This window comes from Pezoporus wallicus, unplaced genomic scaffold, assembly GCF_028554395.1.
Source record: "Pezoporus wallicus isolate ANWC-B61680 ecotype Strahan unplaced genomic scaffold, APGP_CSIRO_Pwel_v1 contig_749, whole genome shotgun sequence".
NCBI lineage: Eukaryota > Metazoa > Chordata > Aves > Psittaciformes > Psittacidae > Pezoporus > Pezoporus wallicus.
This window is the reverse complement of record NW_026641327.1, coordinates 6,249,447-6,266,460: the sequence shown is the minus strand read 5'-3', so window position 1 is coordinate 6,266,460 and position 17,014 is coordinate 6,249,447. Positions and strand designations below refer to the sequence as shown.

Here is a 17,014-nt window from a genome sequence, read left to right as displayed (position 1 = left end):
GTGTAAGGTGTATGCTTTATACAGAGGCTTGTTAAAGTTGGCAGTTTAGATTAAGAAAAAAAGAATGAAAGAAGACGGAGGTAAATGCAGCAATATCTGATTTCAGCGTTATAGTTGCTGAGCCCTCTGAGGGCAGACAAGCTCAGTGTGACCTTGGAAATCCACCTGGGACTCTGGTACCTCACTATGTCTGTTTTACATATTACTCTCCAGCTTTATGAATTGTATAATTAAACACTCAAAGAAGTGAAAGGTGATTTTCTAAGCAAATGAGTTTAAACATATCTTTTTTTTCTAATTTCCTTGAATTTAATTTTTTAGCAGTCAGAAGATAGAAAGGCACGGAGGATGTGCATTTATGAAGAAGGATTTTTAAGGAGATTGTTGAACAGGTTTAACCGTTAGCTCTACAGGTGTTGTTTTCATGAAGCAGGCACTTTTCATGGAACATGTGAAGTGCATGGAGAGGTTTTGCTTGTTTTGTTAGTTGGATCATTTCCTTCAAACATGTTTCTAAAGCCCTTTCACTAATGAGAAAACTATAAAGTGCTTCCTTTGGCAACAGATTAATACAGTATCACGCTGGAAATCATCCCAAAAAACGAAGACATACTCAGTGTTCATGAAAATCCCATCTCCCAGCTCGTGAAACTTCCTGTTCAAAGAACGATTGAAAACTCTTCCTTGTGTTTCCTTCTACAAGGTGACCGAAGGAAAGGAAGAAAGTAAAGTGAAAAGGCAGAATGCATGTGATCAACCTCAAATTAATTGCTTTGCTAATGCTACCATTCCTCTGAGTGACCTTCCTAAGGTGTTACCATGTTTACATTATAAACTGGACCAGCTGCCTGAAATAGGTTGCATGGTGGTAAATGGTGTTCCCTTCCTCTGACCCTGCTCAGGAATTCAGGAAGGGAATAAGGGAATTAATTGGGTCAGTTGTCTTTCTCACAGTCGGCTGCATCAGCGGTGTGGGGCACATTGTTCCTGTAGGGTTCATTGTGGGTTTAGGGGCTGGTTTCCATTCCTGTTTCATTTAATAAACACACTGGAAGGAAGGAGATTCTATCTGCTAAGGGAAGATGTGCTCCCTACTAACCTGTCCTGCTGAAAAGCAGCAATAAGAAGAATCAGAAGGTTTTATGGGGACAGGGCTGTATAGTCTCTAGAGATTGTCTAGAGATTTATGTAGTTTGGATAAGTCTTTTGGCTCTGAGCCTTTCTACATGTTACAATTGAAATGAGACTAAGGAAGGTGGGAAAGAATAGACTATTTTTTTAATGCTTGTATGAGCAATGTTGATTCTTTCGCCACTTCATATTTTATTTTATTTTGTAAGGTCCCTTGAATTGAGATGTATTATAGGCAACGGATTTAACCAAGTTAGAAGGTCTCTTACAAAAAAAGACCTCTTGGAGGTTCACACAGAGCAGTATTTTGGAATCTGAATAATTTCTTGGGAAGATGTAAGACAGATTAACATTTAGTATGCAATGGTTGTGAAATAATTTTTTACAGGTTTAAATCAGCTATGGTGCTGCAGTGTTGATTTTGTAAAGCTCGTAGAGATTATTTTACACAGTAGCAAGCAGCTGTCCTTATTTAACTGATAACTACTGTTTATATTTTTTGTTTATATATGACCACAAAATATGAATTACTGACTTTCAAGCTATTCTGTTGCTTTCAAGCTATTCTGTTGCTTTTGCACTTTCTGCTAACAAATTTCTTTGGTTCGAGCAGTGAATCAAAATGAGTATATTTTAGTTCCACTTTATTTTCTTCATCAGTAAAGGAACTCGGGTATTTAATTTTTAACTTGTCATTATTTCTACTGCACAAAAAATGAAAAACTACCCTTCTGCCTTGAGCAATTAGAAGGGATGAGATTAGTGAAAACTAATTCGCAATTACAACTATGAAACAAAATTAACAGCCTTATATAACAGCCCACATAGTTGTGATCATTTTGGGAAGAGCAAGAACACTTTCAGCTGAAGACAGCATATAACCTTTTCACAGTTTACTTTAATGTGAACACAAATAAATAATGCCCTTTCATTTTGCAAGCAGAAGTTGTTCTAGGTGGCAGTGTTATCAATTCTGCTGCCTGCAGAGGAGGCTTTTGAAATAGTAGCCTGGAGGAACCATGGCTCGGAGCAGATCAGAGGTCTGTTGTCTCTCTGCATCTCATAATCCTCAGTTGCCAAAGTTTGGTGTGAAAAGCAGCAGAGTGCTCATCATTCTCTAAGAGTTCAGTGGGGTGATGCAAAAGTTCTGGAGTTCAGTGATGTTTTATCAGTGCTGCTATTCAGGAAACAGGGATAAAGAGAGGAGTTGTCCCAATGCCAGAATAGATTGGAGGATGACCAAGCTATGCATGATGGATGGTGGCTGTTGTTTTGTAGGAAGTAGGAAGTAGCTCAGGGATATCAAAACTCTTTGATCTGCAAAGTACCTCTAGATGTATCAACCTGAATTATTGTCCATCTAAAATACCTCTTGCTTTTTCACACTCCACCTGTTGTTTCAATGATGGCTTAAACTTTCATGTCTGGTAAGCCAGTTTCTGACAATGTGGTTTTTATTATAAACCAGAGGTGGTTTGTAGGTTTGCTTGTTTTTTTGCTTTAGGGTGTGTAAATCGTTAATAGAAGTATGTATTGAGTTAAGTTAAATGGCAAAAAAAAAAAAGAAGTGATGAATTAGTAACTTCATGCCACTTGAGAAAACCCGTTTTTACAGATACTGGAAATAAGTCTGCCAGTCCTCAAAATTAAGGGAGAGAAAAGGATGCTTGTGTTACTAAGTTTCCTGACATGGGGGAAACCCGTACTAGTATGCAAATCTACCTTCTAGGCAACTAATTTCAACTTGACTTATAAGAAAGCACCATGTTCCCCATTCACATGTGTTCATTGTTTTCTGGGGGGCTAGTTTGAGACCACACTGCACAGAGCTGAGCCTTAATTTGGTTGCCAGTCTTGTGCGGACATTTGAATTACTACTATATCAAAAGGTATTCTGAAAAATCAGGTTATCGCATCTCAGGTGTAACATCCAGAGCTGATGGAAGCTCTGACTTCTGTACAAAACAGAGTCATTTCTTTACCTCATCAGTGTGCTATGCAAAAAATGTATTCAGATCTGTGAAGCGTTCACTATATTGATGAACATCATAGAAAACCCTGCAGGAAATGAAGTATTCCGTCTTCACAGGAGGTTTGCACTAAAAACTTCCTAGTACCACACACTGAGAAAGTGCTTTTTAGGCAACATTTCTTTGAATGAGGTAGTACTCCAAAGCTCAGGAATAATGTTTCTTGAAATTAATATTCATATAGTTAAGCTTTTGCACAAAGTAGGCTGAATGAAGTTTTCTACAGGAATCTTAATTATGTTATTTCTTAAATTTCAAGAGCTTGAATTTTGTATGCTTAATGTTCTTTTAATTCTAAGTACCCAGAAACTGTTAATTACCCATGGTGGATTTGTCTTCATCATGGACTAACTATGCCATAGATGCGTAGTCTTCTACACCAGTTATGCACAGATGGTTTGGGTTCAGTCCACATCACACACCAACAGAGAGTTGCGCAGAAGTGTCTGTGATACTTACAGGACTGGTTTGGGTCTGGAAATAATTTAGCTGCTTCCATGCAGAGCCCAAGGTTACTGCTCAGAGAGCAAACCTCAGCAACCTTACTCTGAACTGCCTAACATGAGGAGCTCTTAAACTTCCCTGTCTCCAGTTTGCCTCTGCACCATCTTCTTCAATGTTAGTGTTATCCCAAGATCCCACTCCTATGTAACAGACCAATAACACAGTCAGAGAAACATGTTTGCATTCATACTGAGGATTATAAATAATTGTGTGGTCGCTGAATTGTATAAATACAAAAAAAATAGAACAAAATCACCCCCAGATGCTTTTGGAAATATAATATGATTGCTCAGCTGTGCTTTTCACTTACATAGTTACTGGAAAATAAGTAACGTAGACCATCAAACTAGAATAAGTCTACCACCTTCACCTTCATGTTCAGAGAATACATGATTGCCTTTCCCTGCTACCGCACAGGTGACAGCTACTCACCAGTGACAGATCTTACATTTTTAGGTCAAATGAAGGTTATGCCCTCAAATGTTTTTCTTCTGAAAAAAATTTGTCACTATTTCGCTGATAAGGAAATAAAGTGAAAAGCAGTGATTCTGGAAAGTGTCTTTCTGTCAATCAGAAATTAGGTTTTAATACATTTTTGTATCTTTGCCTGAGAATTTTGAGAAGGGGGGGAAATAGGATTGGTATGCATTCTGCTTAGCTATTCACCTATCTAAATTCAGTCAGAGGAGAAAAGTTTGAGCATGACACTGATGAAGATGATTTTGCAGTTTCTCTGTCAGTATTGCTATAAGGTGGGATTCAGTATTTAAAGGAGTTCTTGCTGTCACCGTGCTAAAGGAGCAACAAAAACCAAAAAGAATAAAGGGATTAGGAGAGAATTACAGTTAGTTTGGTAGGAATCTTTGCTTATTATCTGAGAAGAATGAACAGAGACACACAACAGCATTTTCAATCAATATTTTGGAAGAGTGAGCTCTGTACTTCTAGGGATTTGTAATTATTTATCTTCCCTGCACCTTTTTCTCACAGAAAGTCCACTTCAAATGGGAGATATGAACTTGTGATTTGAGCACGTTCTTTACTGTGAGATTTGAAAGCAGACTATATAACCCTAAATTTCACATAGCAGCAGACATACTTGAAACAAAAAGAATAAAAAGCACATTTAGTGAAGTGTTGTATCGGTTTGCTTTCTAGTGCTGACTTTGGCTTTGTTTAGCCAGTACTTAAAGAATGGAGTCTTTCATTAATTTGCCCTAACAAGCATAAATTCAGGAGATGAAAGTGAATTCTTTAATGGCATGCACATTACTGCAGGGTGGAGTCTATATGAAACGTTCGAGACAAGCTAGGCATGCTGAAGAGCAATAAATATCTGAAAAGTCTATCAGGAATTCAGGTTCAGCATCCATCACTGTGTAATCATGGTGAAGAAAATTAGGAGTATATACTTGCTGTTGTTTTTTAAGGTGGCTCAGTGAATAAACGTGGTAGATGCTTTTTTTTTTAATAAAATCATTTGATGTTGGGATTCAGCTCTCAATGCACAAAGACACAAAGATCTTGCTTCAGTCAACCAGCTTTTATTTTCAGGATGTGTAGTTCGAGTCTTTTGTAGCCAGCAGTCTATGGTAAGGAGGAAGGACTGGAAGCCTTACTTCCACTCTTGTCTTTGCTTTAAACAGACACACTTCCTTCTCCCTCTTCACTTACCTATTTTAATTCAGTTGCTGAACTTAAACCATAGTGAATTCTTAGTTATCCTGCTGATTTCTGCTCTTGGGTCAGTCATTCCTGAGCAGTGGTGGAAGCTTTTATTGTGCTATTCATCCACAATTTTAGATGGTTTAGAATATAGTTAGGAAAAATTTACTTTCTGTGCTCCTCTACAAAGCTCCTTAAATCGTTTGGTTTCAAGGTGACAAAAGCATTGAATAGATACTGTTTATATTGAAAAGCATAATTTTAAAAAGCCACTAACATTGCAAATACTACTAAACTGTCCCACAATTACCTTAACACTTAATAAGCACCTTAATGTGCTGTCTGTTCACTTGTTGCATTCCTGTTGAGGTGAAGAAAGTCAGTGCATCTCTTCATAGGAACTTTCAGACTTCTCTGAAATCTTGTAGCATCGTCACTTTAGCAACAAGTATTGAGAAATATTTGAAGTGATACCTACTTGAAGTGTTTTGTACTGCTTCTTAAAGTAATCAAAGAGTAGTTAGGGTTGGAAAAGACCTTAAGATTATCAAGTTCCAAACCCCCTGCCATGAGCAGGGACACTTCACACTAAACCATCTCACCCAAGGCTCTGTCCAGTCTGGCCTTAAACACTGCCACAGATGGAGCGCTCACAACTTCCCTGGGCAACCCATTCCAGTGCCTCACCACCCTAACGGTAAAGACCTTATATCCAATCTAAACTTCCCCTGTTTAAGTTTTAACCCATTACCCCTTGTCCTATCACTACAGTCCCTAATGAAGAGTCCCTCCCCAGCATCCTCATAAGCCCCCTTCAGATACTGGAAGACTGCTATAAGGTCTCCACGCAGCCTTCTCTTCTCCAGGCTGAACAGCCCCAGCTTTCTCAGCCTGTCTTCATACAGGAGGTGCTCCAGCCCCCTGATCATCCTTGTGGCATGTTTCTTCTATTGTGAAACTTCTTCACGCTTGTCCCCTTATTTTGAGAGAAGGGGGAACATCATTTGGAATACATAGCCAGGTGAAGAAAGTATGTGAGGATTAAAGACCAGCTTAATATAAAAATGATATAGCTGGAGACATTTACTTGTATTTTTTGCTCTCGGTGTAGCTCTTCCATGCTATTCCCTAAGCTCACGATATGCTAGTAGCTAGAATAAACAGCGTTTGAACTTTACTAAAAATTGGATGGCTACTTAAGTGTCACTTCTGGCAGCATACTTTGTTTCCTGAAAAAACTACCAGGGGAAGTGAACTGAAAGACTGGTTTTAATGACTGTCATTCATCTTGTTTTGCTTTCTTTTTTTGTTCTTCAGGAATATAGTGTGTATCATTTTTAGAAGTGATGCTTATTGTGCATAACACGACTTTTGGAGATTGGTATTTGGCTTTTGAGTAACAGAATTAACTTTACATGCCTACAGAAATTGTTTTGACTCTCCCTGCCAAAGTCAAGTTTGTGTTGCTACCTTACCAATTGCAATGCTGTTATTTCAGAATGGGAAACTGGACCCACGTTTACCTGCCCAGTGTAGCACCTTGGAGAATGAAGTTGAGCTTAAAAACGAGGAACTGCAATCTTGGGAAATATTTGTACTTTATGACAGCAGTAACACATTACTACATGAAAACAGAAGATCATTGATCAACGTTTATGCTTTACAAAGTGCTGTATTCTGTGGGGTAGACTAATGTTTGAGGTTTCAACTTGCACAATAATTCCCCCCCCCCCCCCTCCTCCTATTATACAATAATGCTGGGAATTCCTATGTTTCTTTTTTTTTTTTTTTTTTTGCTTCCCAAGAATCTTCCTTTTTGTTTAGGAAAAAATGTAAATATTAGGAAGTGTGGTGCTTTTTTCAAGAAAAACAGAAAAGAAAAAAAAACAGTCATTGAGAACCTGTCATTTGTTCATTTCAAAACTGACAGTTTCATCCCAAAAGATTTACTGTTGCACTAACAAGAAATACTGTTGATGACTAAAAATGCTCAGTATGTGAACATTTTTATCCTATTGTACGTTCTTTTTCTGTTCTAGTGTTAGTTTATTTGTTAAACAGCCCAAGCTGTGTTGCCCCTTGATTCTTTTCAATTTCCACATAGGGCAGGGACCCAAGACAGTGTGCTTTTATTCATAATCACCAAAAAAGGTCCTGACTGCAGTCGGTGAAGATCCTATTGGCATGTAATAGAAAAAAAAAAGTTTGTTTCATGTATTCCACCGGTTTTCTCTGCTACAGGTGCAAAGGCTTCTTGAGAAATGTGGACGTTCTTAAGAAATTCAGAAATTCTTAAGAAAATTACATAACTTCATACACATGCTGGAATAACATTATTCAGTGTTACAGCCTGCATTGATTCTGTTAAGAACCAGCTGCCTTAATTCAGCTCTACCTGCACACATTATAGTATATCATCTTAATTCGGGGCTACCACATTTTCTTTTTCCACAGGAATTTTTCTTCATGAAGCACCAAGGGTGAATGGTGATTTTTTTTAAATCGTTTAGTTTACCTTTTATTTTCTTTTTTTTCTTTTGGCTTTTTCCCTTCTCCTGTCTTGCTTTCTTCCTTAAACTGTCATTTCTTATTTTTTGTTCTTTAATGCTTCTAGTCAGCTTGCAATATAGTGGTCTAAAACTGGAGTAGACTTGCTCATTTATTAATAAGGCATTTTAATCATCTGTTTGTTTTCAATGAGGAAATGTTTTTACCTTTTCCTATATAAGCTTTTCCCAGCTTATTGTACATTGGTAAGTGTTATTAATCTTGTAAAAAGTATGCTGTAATATAGTGCATTTAAAATGTGAGGACTAAAACATAAAATAATGATTGAAACGATTATGAGTTATTGTGCAAAGCTCTTATAATGCATCTATGTAAGCCAGATTTCAGTTCATATGAAAAGGCAGTCAGCAAGTTAACTGCTGGCAGAGTCAAGTGTAAGTCTATTCTTCCTTTACACGCAAGTAAATTGTAAGAAATATCACAAAAGAAATACTGGAGGAGGAGCAATTCTGATGTGCTCTTTTGCCTCTGGGGAGCTTGTGCCATGTCAGAGGTGTTGCATGGTATATATGAGGGACCAGCTTTTGCTGGAGCTGTTGAGCTGATTAAAGCTGTCTTAGGCCCTTTGACTTTGCTGTGTGCTGTTTTTTAGAGGGAGAAACACTGGAGGGAAAGGGTAGCAGAGAAACATAAAGAAGAGAAAATTCTACTGTAAGAGTTTTCTGTGGTCATTGCTGTGCTGTGTGTTGCCCATTCCTTGAGGAAGGGCTACATTTCTTCCTGCTTGAACAATGGGCACACTAAGAACCGTTGGGAGGTAAGCTTTAGGGAGAAAAGGGGGATGCGTGTGAGAGGTTGAAATGGTAACTAGGGCCCTTCTAGTTAAGCAGCCTCAGAATAGGGAACCATGACAGCACTGACAACGGAGGTATCTTTCCCTGAAAAAGAGAACGGGAAGAGATAACTACCTTCCTTCCCCCACCCCCCAAACCACAGTGACAACCTGCTTTCAAAGTGAATAATTAGGCTTGTAAACGTTCTGCGGTCTCTACACCAGCTTTTCTGCCAAGGTGTTATTAACAATCAACTTCTGAGGACCAAAAATGTTTACCTATGTTCTTTGTGGATGACTTCTGAGTACCTGCAGCACAATGACTGTAAATGTCATCGAGGCTTCAAAACTTGTGTTTTCCCAGACTCCTGCTCGATTGAAACTCTGCTTGGGGTCCAGAGCTGGCAGCCTGTTTCCCTTCGTTTTCATGTAGTAATCAGCAATGAAAGAGCGTTTCTCTACTAGCAGCCCTTGGGGTTCACCAAAACTAAGCTTATCGTTAAAGGCAAATAATTAGGTAGTACGGAGTAATAATAATAACACAGATCTAAAGGTCTCTCCATTGTGCCAGGAATGTCAGAGTTATAAATCTCCTCCAGTATTTCCTGACTGCTTTTGTGGACAGTGGAAACTATTGCTATGCTGTGCCATTTAAGAACCCAGTGTTAAATATGGAGTTTTAATGGACTGATTAATAAGTGTCCAGATACACATGTGCTGTCTCTGTAGAATTAAAATAGCAGCAAAGGCATTTTTTAGCTGCCAAGTAAAGAAAAGATTTTTGTTCCTTGGTGAGCTTGACCTTGATTTTTAAATAAGATGTTCTTTTAAGGGCAAGTTACAGCATGCTGCTATTGCACCCACTCAGTTATAAGCACAACCAGCAATGTACATTGTAATGCTTGAGTGTGCTGCAGAAATCTGTATTGACTGCCTGGGAGAGCGGCATGTCCAGACGTCCTGGTTTGTTTGGCTTTGCCCAGGGGTGACCTCTGGATGGCAGCTTCTCTTGAGCCTGTAAACCAGGGTAAAAATCTGGTTGTCACTACTGTCACTTATTTTCAGCATTAAAAAACAGCTGAGTTTTATTGTGCCTTTGTATGTTTTGCCATTGAAGTAGGTGGGGAGAAAATCAAGATTAAGCTCAATCTAGAAACACTCTGTCTCTGCAAAAGATCTCAACCTTGAATAATACATTAGCTCTAGAAGTAGCATACAGAAGTTTCCAAGTACTTAAGAGCTATTAAAGTACTGTGTAGGATTAAAAGCTAGACTTTAAATGGTGTCAGCTAACATAAGAACTTCCGATTTACATTAGCAATGTAAGAAATGTCTTTGCAGTTTTAGTTCATAACATTAGTTCTGTGATGTGGTTTTCTGTGAGAAAGTTCAGTTCTTTGTTAATACAGTTCATAACAAGTTCAGAACGGGGTTAATATGGGAGTTCTGAAAATAAATTTCTTAGCATGTTTCAACCATGATGTGTGCGATAATGGAAAGAACAAATGGACAGAGGGCAAAAAGGCAAGATCAAGAAAAGAGCTGGGATTTAAAGAAGCTTTGTTAAGAAAATATTCATGCATTTGTCGCCAGGAATATGATTGTTTATATCTTCCTAGATGATGTTACAGATAACTTCAACAGGAGTAAAGAAATGGGAATAGGTGTATAAACAGCAATTTTTTCACTGAAGCTAAAACCAACCCTTGTGTATAGTAACAGAGGAAACAAAGAAAACCCCAAACCTAAAAATTTTAGCTGGTTCTAGCCCTGTGGAATGACTGACTCATAAGGTCTGGCACTGTGATGCTCTGCAAGATCCACTTTCAGAAGCAGTGGAGAGGCCAGGTTATCGATTTTATCTGTCACCTCTTAGAAAGAAGGAACTCTGCTGCAATTTTGTTAATTTTCAATAGCTGGATGGTACAGAAGTGGCATTTAATAATGATATCTCATCAGAGAAAACACTGTTCAATATCTTTGGACGTTACAGAGATGGTAATCTCTTCCCTGAGGGTGCACATGCAAGCACTATCTGTAGGAATGTGCTACATGCAAAAGTAGAAGCTTCCAACACTGAGTGTATAAGGGCTCAGCTGAGCTGGTGGTTTTGTGTTCTTGGCAGTCCTGCTTGGTACCTGAGCTCTTGCCTCTATCTAGTGAGGAAACACAGAGAAAGAAGTTTGAGGTAGGTTTTTCTTTTCTTCAGAAATATCACCTAGTGCTTTGTAACAGAATGCTAAACAACTGTTATGTCTCTCCTGGGATCTCTCACTAGACGGTTACTGAAATTTTATTCTTCAGCGGGACATTTACATTGATGGACTTACACCTTTTCAGTGCCCAGGATAGCATAAGTAAGTTGGTAGTCTGCTTTCAGATGGAATGAAAGCAACCACACAGACGTTTAATTTCTCCTTGATGATGATCAGATTTTAACTAGCAATGAGAAAGCTGACTTTCAGCAGTTGACTCTTCCTCATTAGTTGCATCACAGTTCTGTCTGCCATTCACATGCACCCGTTGCCCTATACCGTGTGTTATGTGCACCATGGGTGCTGGTTATGAAGTGCCTGATGAACTTGGGCGGGAAGCCTCCTCAGGAGCTGAAACCTGTGGCAACAGTCTGGTTTTGTCCTGCTTCACCCTCTACATAGGAAACTAAGAAAAGTGTTTATTCTTATTCAGTGCTGCTGTTTTCTCTAAGTTAGTCTTGTGGTAATATACAAAGTAGATAGAGCAGGTTGGGGAAGCAGGTATGTGGGCAAGGAACAGCTTTGAAACTTTTGACATTCTGAGTGGGAAAAATAGACTTTTACCTAAAGTGATATTCATTGTGATGATGTGCAAGAGTTTTTCCCCTTTGGTGCTGTTAACATTATATAGGAAAGATCCCAGGAGAGTATCAGTGCCAATGCTGGCAAGTTTGAGAGGCTTTTGTAGACCTCTTATTTCCCAGAAATCTGTGAAATTTCTGGCTGGTCCATCCCTTTGTAGCCTAAGCCTTTCCTAAGAAATCCAGCAATTTTCCACTTGAAAATAGCTATTGGTAAAATCACACACTACTTTCATATAAGATTAAGGGTTTGACAAGGGTAGTGGGAACAAAGAAATTCCAAATTTAGTCTGCTCCATATTTAACCCCCCCGTCCCAGCCCCCTGTTACACAATAGCAAGCTTTAATGCAAGTAGGTTGTTGATATACTTCCAAAAAGAATTCCAGTTAACTGAGAGATGGGATTAAGTGGATTAAATAGCCTCCTCATTTTTCAGTGAAAAGAGAAGAAAAAAAGTTTAGTTGAACGGGCACGTACAAATGCAAACTTAAATGATTTTGGACTAGATTAGCCTTCCAAACGACCTCAGATCGCCTTACAAAGTAACGTGCCCTGTCTTGGCAAGGTTCTGCCTGTTGGGCATGCATGCATGCCAACTTGCACGTGCAGGGCTGTGAGTATGTGGAATTTGCACTGTAGCCACAGCCATTTCAGCAGACTATGACCATGGTCTGGGAGGTAGGCTATCAGTTGGGTAGACCAGTTGAAAGAATATAAAGCAGTGTCCTGTGGCAAGTCTGTTTACATTTGGTGTAAAACTGATGTGTCCTACTCAGCCAGACCCGAGCCCTGGGAGAGCCTGAGAGCCTCCAGTCCACCAGCTCCTACGCAAGCATCTTTGATGGCCTTTTCCATTTTGCCGCTGTTTTCTGATTACTAGGTGTTACCTTTTCCCCGTCAGCACAGACACTTGACATGGTATGAAAACCAGCATCTTCCTGCTTTTGAGTCTTCTCTTGCATTTCTTTTACTAAGAATTTTTAAGGCATTGGCTTTTGCAAACTATATGCAAAGCCTCCCTAATTTACTCTTCCTTATAATGAAAGTTGACTTCTCAACCCTGCTCATCATGTCTTACTTTCATTTTTATGACCCCAAAGGCAGGAAATAGCGGTAAGTTCCACCTTAAGGTCTCTCAGCAGCTGATAAGTCGATGTGTGACAGATAATTACTGGAGTCATGACTGGGATCATCATCACTTGGATGTGGTCAGCATGGCTCCACAGCAAACCTATCTCCATCTGGTCATTTCATGGCATCTTTTATAATTCTTTATGTTGTAAATCTTATTGGTCAATTGTTCAAAAGGCAGCAGTAGTGGAGTTTTTTTTATGTGTTACTAATTTGTCACCTTCATCCAGAAGACCCATTCTGTGGAAAGGCAGAGATACTGCCGTATATTTTTTATCATAATAACAAGGGGAGGGGAGGGTGAAGGATGGGGCAAGATTAGTGGTAGCAAATGAAAATTGTCAGGAATCCTTAAAACTCGGGGGGATGGGGGGCACATTAAGAGGCTGAAGACTAATGCATCCCAGATCTCACTTATGCATTCAGTCTAACTGGTCTTAAGTATGAGCAATGGAGTAATTTTATATTGTGTGTATGTTTTCCCTTTAAAAGCAGACTTGTTGCTGTCTTTGATTTCTATATTAATTTGGAAAGCGTGCACAAATAGTAAAATTTGTTTCATATTTGTTTCAAATTCAAATTAAATCCCTTCACCCCCAACCAAAAATTTGCAAGAGAAAAAAAAAAAGGGGGAAGTTAGTGACCTTGTCATGACTGGATCTCGTTCTAATCAACAGCCAACTCTTTTTAGCATTGCAAGGAAGTAAAAACAAGAATTAAAACTTTCTCTGATTACCACTGGGATAGCAGTATTCTTCTCTTTTCTCTACCTGCCAGGAAATGCTTCAAAGCAGCCATTAATTCAGGTAGTGTAACTCTTATCTCTTTTTACTGGCTAGCTTGCATCTTTTAATTTACTTAAACACTTGGGCCTGTGTCCCTGCCACCTGATTTTATTCACCTGAGACACACGTCTTTGGAGGGTAGTAAATCATTGCTTCCTGTAGAGCGGCAATGAGGCCTGCCTAAGATAAGAGTTATCTCCTTGCCATAGCCCTCTTCTTACTTTTTCTCCATCTCCATTGACTATGTAGGGTGAATTTGTTTCTAGCCTGGTGTAACAGATTAGATAAGGAATATAAGTACCTAAAATTAGTACCTGTTCTTTTTTTTTTTTTAAACTGTAAGTCAACCAACTAAAGCAAAGGTAAAAGGAGAAGACAGTGAAAAAATGAGTTAGCTGCTTAGCCATAGTGAGTACTTAAGGGTTTGCCTAACAATTATGTCTTTGAAAAGTCTGCCATCAAGTAAAGTGATGCTGCACTGTGCACAACCTGTGCAAAAGTTAGCAAACATTTGGAATGTGTTTGGAAGATTAATAACATCATAATTTTCCTCACCCTGTGGACTTTTTCCTTCTCTTCCCCCCCCCCCCCCCCCAATAAAGCAGTGCACTAGGGACTCATCAGGTTGTGCATTAGATAATTGAGTTGTTATGCCAACAGGCTGTGCTGAAAGGTGTTACATCAGTGGTTTCTTTTTCATCCCACTGTGCTTTGATCTCATGCTATAAAGCAGAAGATCTAACAGTGGAAACTTTTGAAGATGACAGATGCATTTCGCTAATCCACTTTTCATAATCCGTACGAAAAATGTCTGTCCTTATCAGTCAGGAAAGATTTAATAGCTGTTGTCTCTAGAAAGTCTCATATTATCAGAATAGCAAACTGTGGAATTACTGCTAGGAAATATTTTACTAGCATGATTTGAAATGCATATGCTTTAGAATAGATGAGTAGTGGTGCTTCTTTGTTAACCAGGCTTTGTTTGTTGAATTTTCTTCCTAAAATGCAAAACTCGGAAGAAAGCACTGTGCAGTGGTGAATATTTGCTGTCCTTATTGGTGTTAATTGCCCTGCTTTCATTTCATGTTATGGGAATTCACTGAAACAGTCAATCCAAATATATTAATTCCAAATATTATATGGTCCTGAAATAAATAATTAAAAACTCTTGGCTCACAAGGTGTAGAGTATTGTAGCTGATGGAACTTCTGCAGCAATAAGCAGCGTGTAGAATACTGTTTGCAGATTTTGGGGCAATAAAATGTGGTATCTTCTAGGAAAGAACACATGCCTGTGCTTGTCCCTGGATGAAATTCACACTTATATCATCCAGATGAAGTCAGTAAAGTTACTGCAGTTGCCCAGGATTTCATCCAGCACAATCCTGCCCAATATATGTTTCTTTAGTTGAGCTCCCCACGTCTCTGGAAAACCTGGCTTACAGAAAATTGCCAGCAATGTTTAGGATTTTAAAAACTATTTGCCAGGTCTGATTTGCATTTTATCTCTTTTCTTTACAATAGCTTTGGGGCAGATCATGCTCTATGTCGATGGCATGAATGGAGTAATAAATCATAATGAAACCATCCAGTGGCTGTACACACTTATTGGGTCGAAGGTAAGACACTCTCCAAAATTCTCTTTTATATGATTTTGCTGTTTTTTAAATGCATTTTATTTGTATTACATATGCATTTAGGGTAGAAACAGACTGCCTTGAGATTCTAAATGAGTACATAACACTCTTCATAGAAACCAGAGCACACTGAGCTGTTACTTCTTTTTGACCCCTTTTATACTCTTTTGTGCTTTTGGCACATACTCTACTTTTAGAAGCAAATATACCTAACATGCCCTCATTACTGTCTGTGCTGCCATTAGAGTTGACCATGGAACAGATTTTTTTAGTCTTGCAGTTGTCATTCCCAAGACATTCTTTGGAACCATTTTTTTGGGCTGTTTTTTTTTTTCACCTTTCTATTTTATGAATGCAATTCTTTTCTACAGTTTCACCATTCTATACTGGTCAACTTTGTTGAGCACTGAGGGAGGACAATTCAGAGTGACTTCCTCTTTGGAACAGAACAGAGAAGGATAGGCTTCCTTCTTAGACCAGAACAGAATTAGATAGAAGAATTCAGTTGGAAGGGATCCACACCTATGATGTAGTCCAACTGCCTGACCAGTTCGGGGCTGACCAAAAGTCAAAGCATGTTAATCAAGAGCATTGTCCAAATGCCTTTTAAACACTGAGAGGCTTGAGGCATCGTCCACGTGTCTAGGAAGCCTGCTGCAGTGTTTGACCACCCTCTCAGTAAAGAAATGCTTCTTAATGTCTTCTAGAAGACAAAGTCTGGTACCTGTCTACAGGAGAATATTTGTTGGTCCCTGCCTACAAGGAGGCAAAAGCTGAAGATCAGAATATATGCCACTTGAGTTTGTCTTCTCTAGTGCTGCAGTGATTTATATAGTGCACAACCCACTTTGAAGGTCGTCTTTGCTCGAAGTCAAAAAGAAAGCAGAATACAAAATCTGCTGCTGCACCATCTTGGAGGGCCATAGGGCAGGTAAAACCACAAATACACCATTCTCCAGTCTGTTGGCTCTGCAGCTTTAGAAAGTTTAAGGCCTTCAGGGACTGCCGCTGCTCTTGTCACGTAGACCTGCTTGGGATAGATCTGTGGGAACCAATAGACAGAACGTGGTATGTTAGCTATTAGTAGCAGCTCAAAAATTGCTAAGAAATTTCCAGAAATGTTTCCTCAAGTGGCTGAGTAGCAGAAAGTTGCTGTTGGATAGTGTAGTGACATAGATGTGCTGCTGCTCTCCCCCTTTCCCCTGATAGTTTTTATAACACAAGGAGAAAAAAGAGCTTGGTGTCCCAGGGGCCTTTCTTAACCACTAAAGATTTTTTTCTACAATATGCAAACTTCACTGCTGCATCAGATTATCAAGTCAGAGAACAGATGCTGCGATATTGAAAGAACTGATTTATCTTGATTTATGTTCACCTATATTGGTAGAAACATAAAAGTAAGGTAATTACAGTTATGTAACAAGCAAAACAGGAAAAAAAAAAGTGTTGCCATGTCCATGATTATTTTAATTCTCTAATGCACCTAGTGGGAATGGGATGGGAGAGAACCACAACTGCTTTGCTACCTTGTAGATTAAATTCTCTCTAGATTTTCTTGACCAGAGTACTTCAGCTCTTGGGTCCTTAAGCTCCTTTCTCCCTCCCCCACCACCAGTCAGAATGATTATCTCCATGTCCTGACTCAGTGCCTGCAGCTGAGGAATGCAGGCAATGTGCTTTGAATAGTTTGGTTTCAGGTAGCATCAAAGTTGCTTTTTCGTTATTCTTCGACTGTCTTGGAAGAGATCTAAGTCCCTGTTTGTATGCCAGAAGTTAACCAAATGTATGGCAGGTTTACTGTCAGAGTGTGGTGGGACAGCTGCTTTATGCACTTAAAGGTGGTTTTGACTTTCTGTGAAAAATGAGCCCCTGGAATTTGCAATGCTTCTACAGTCTAATGTGCAGCCCTGCTATGCTGATGCTTTCTCCACAGCAAAAGTGGTGGAACATCATGT

General features: G+C 39.1%; 1 protein-coding gene across 12 annotated transcripts in view; it reads left to right on the top strand.

The window, feature by feature from the left end:
* The window catches only part of FHOD3 (formin homology 2 domain containing 3), a 373,066-nt gene that overhangs the window by 206,176 nt on the left and 149,876 nt on the right, over nucleotides 1–17,014 (top strand). For all 12 annotated transcript variants that reach the window (XM_057423039.1, XM_057423037.1, XM_057423036.1 and 9 more), the window contains exon 6: nucleotides 14,947–15,041. In XM_057423039.1, coding sequence (XP_057279022.1) covers nucleotides 14,947–15,041 — 95 coding nt within the window. The remainder of the gene's footprint in view (nucleotides 1–14,946; nucleotides 15,042–17,014) is intronic.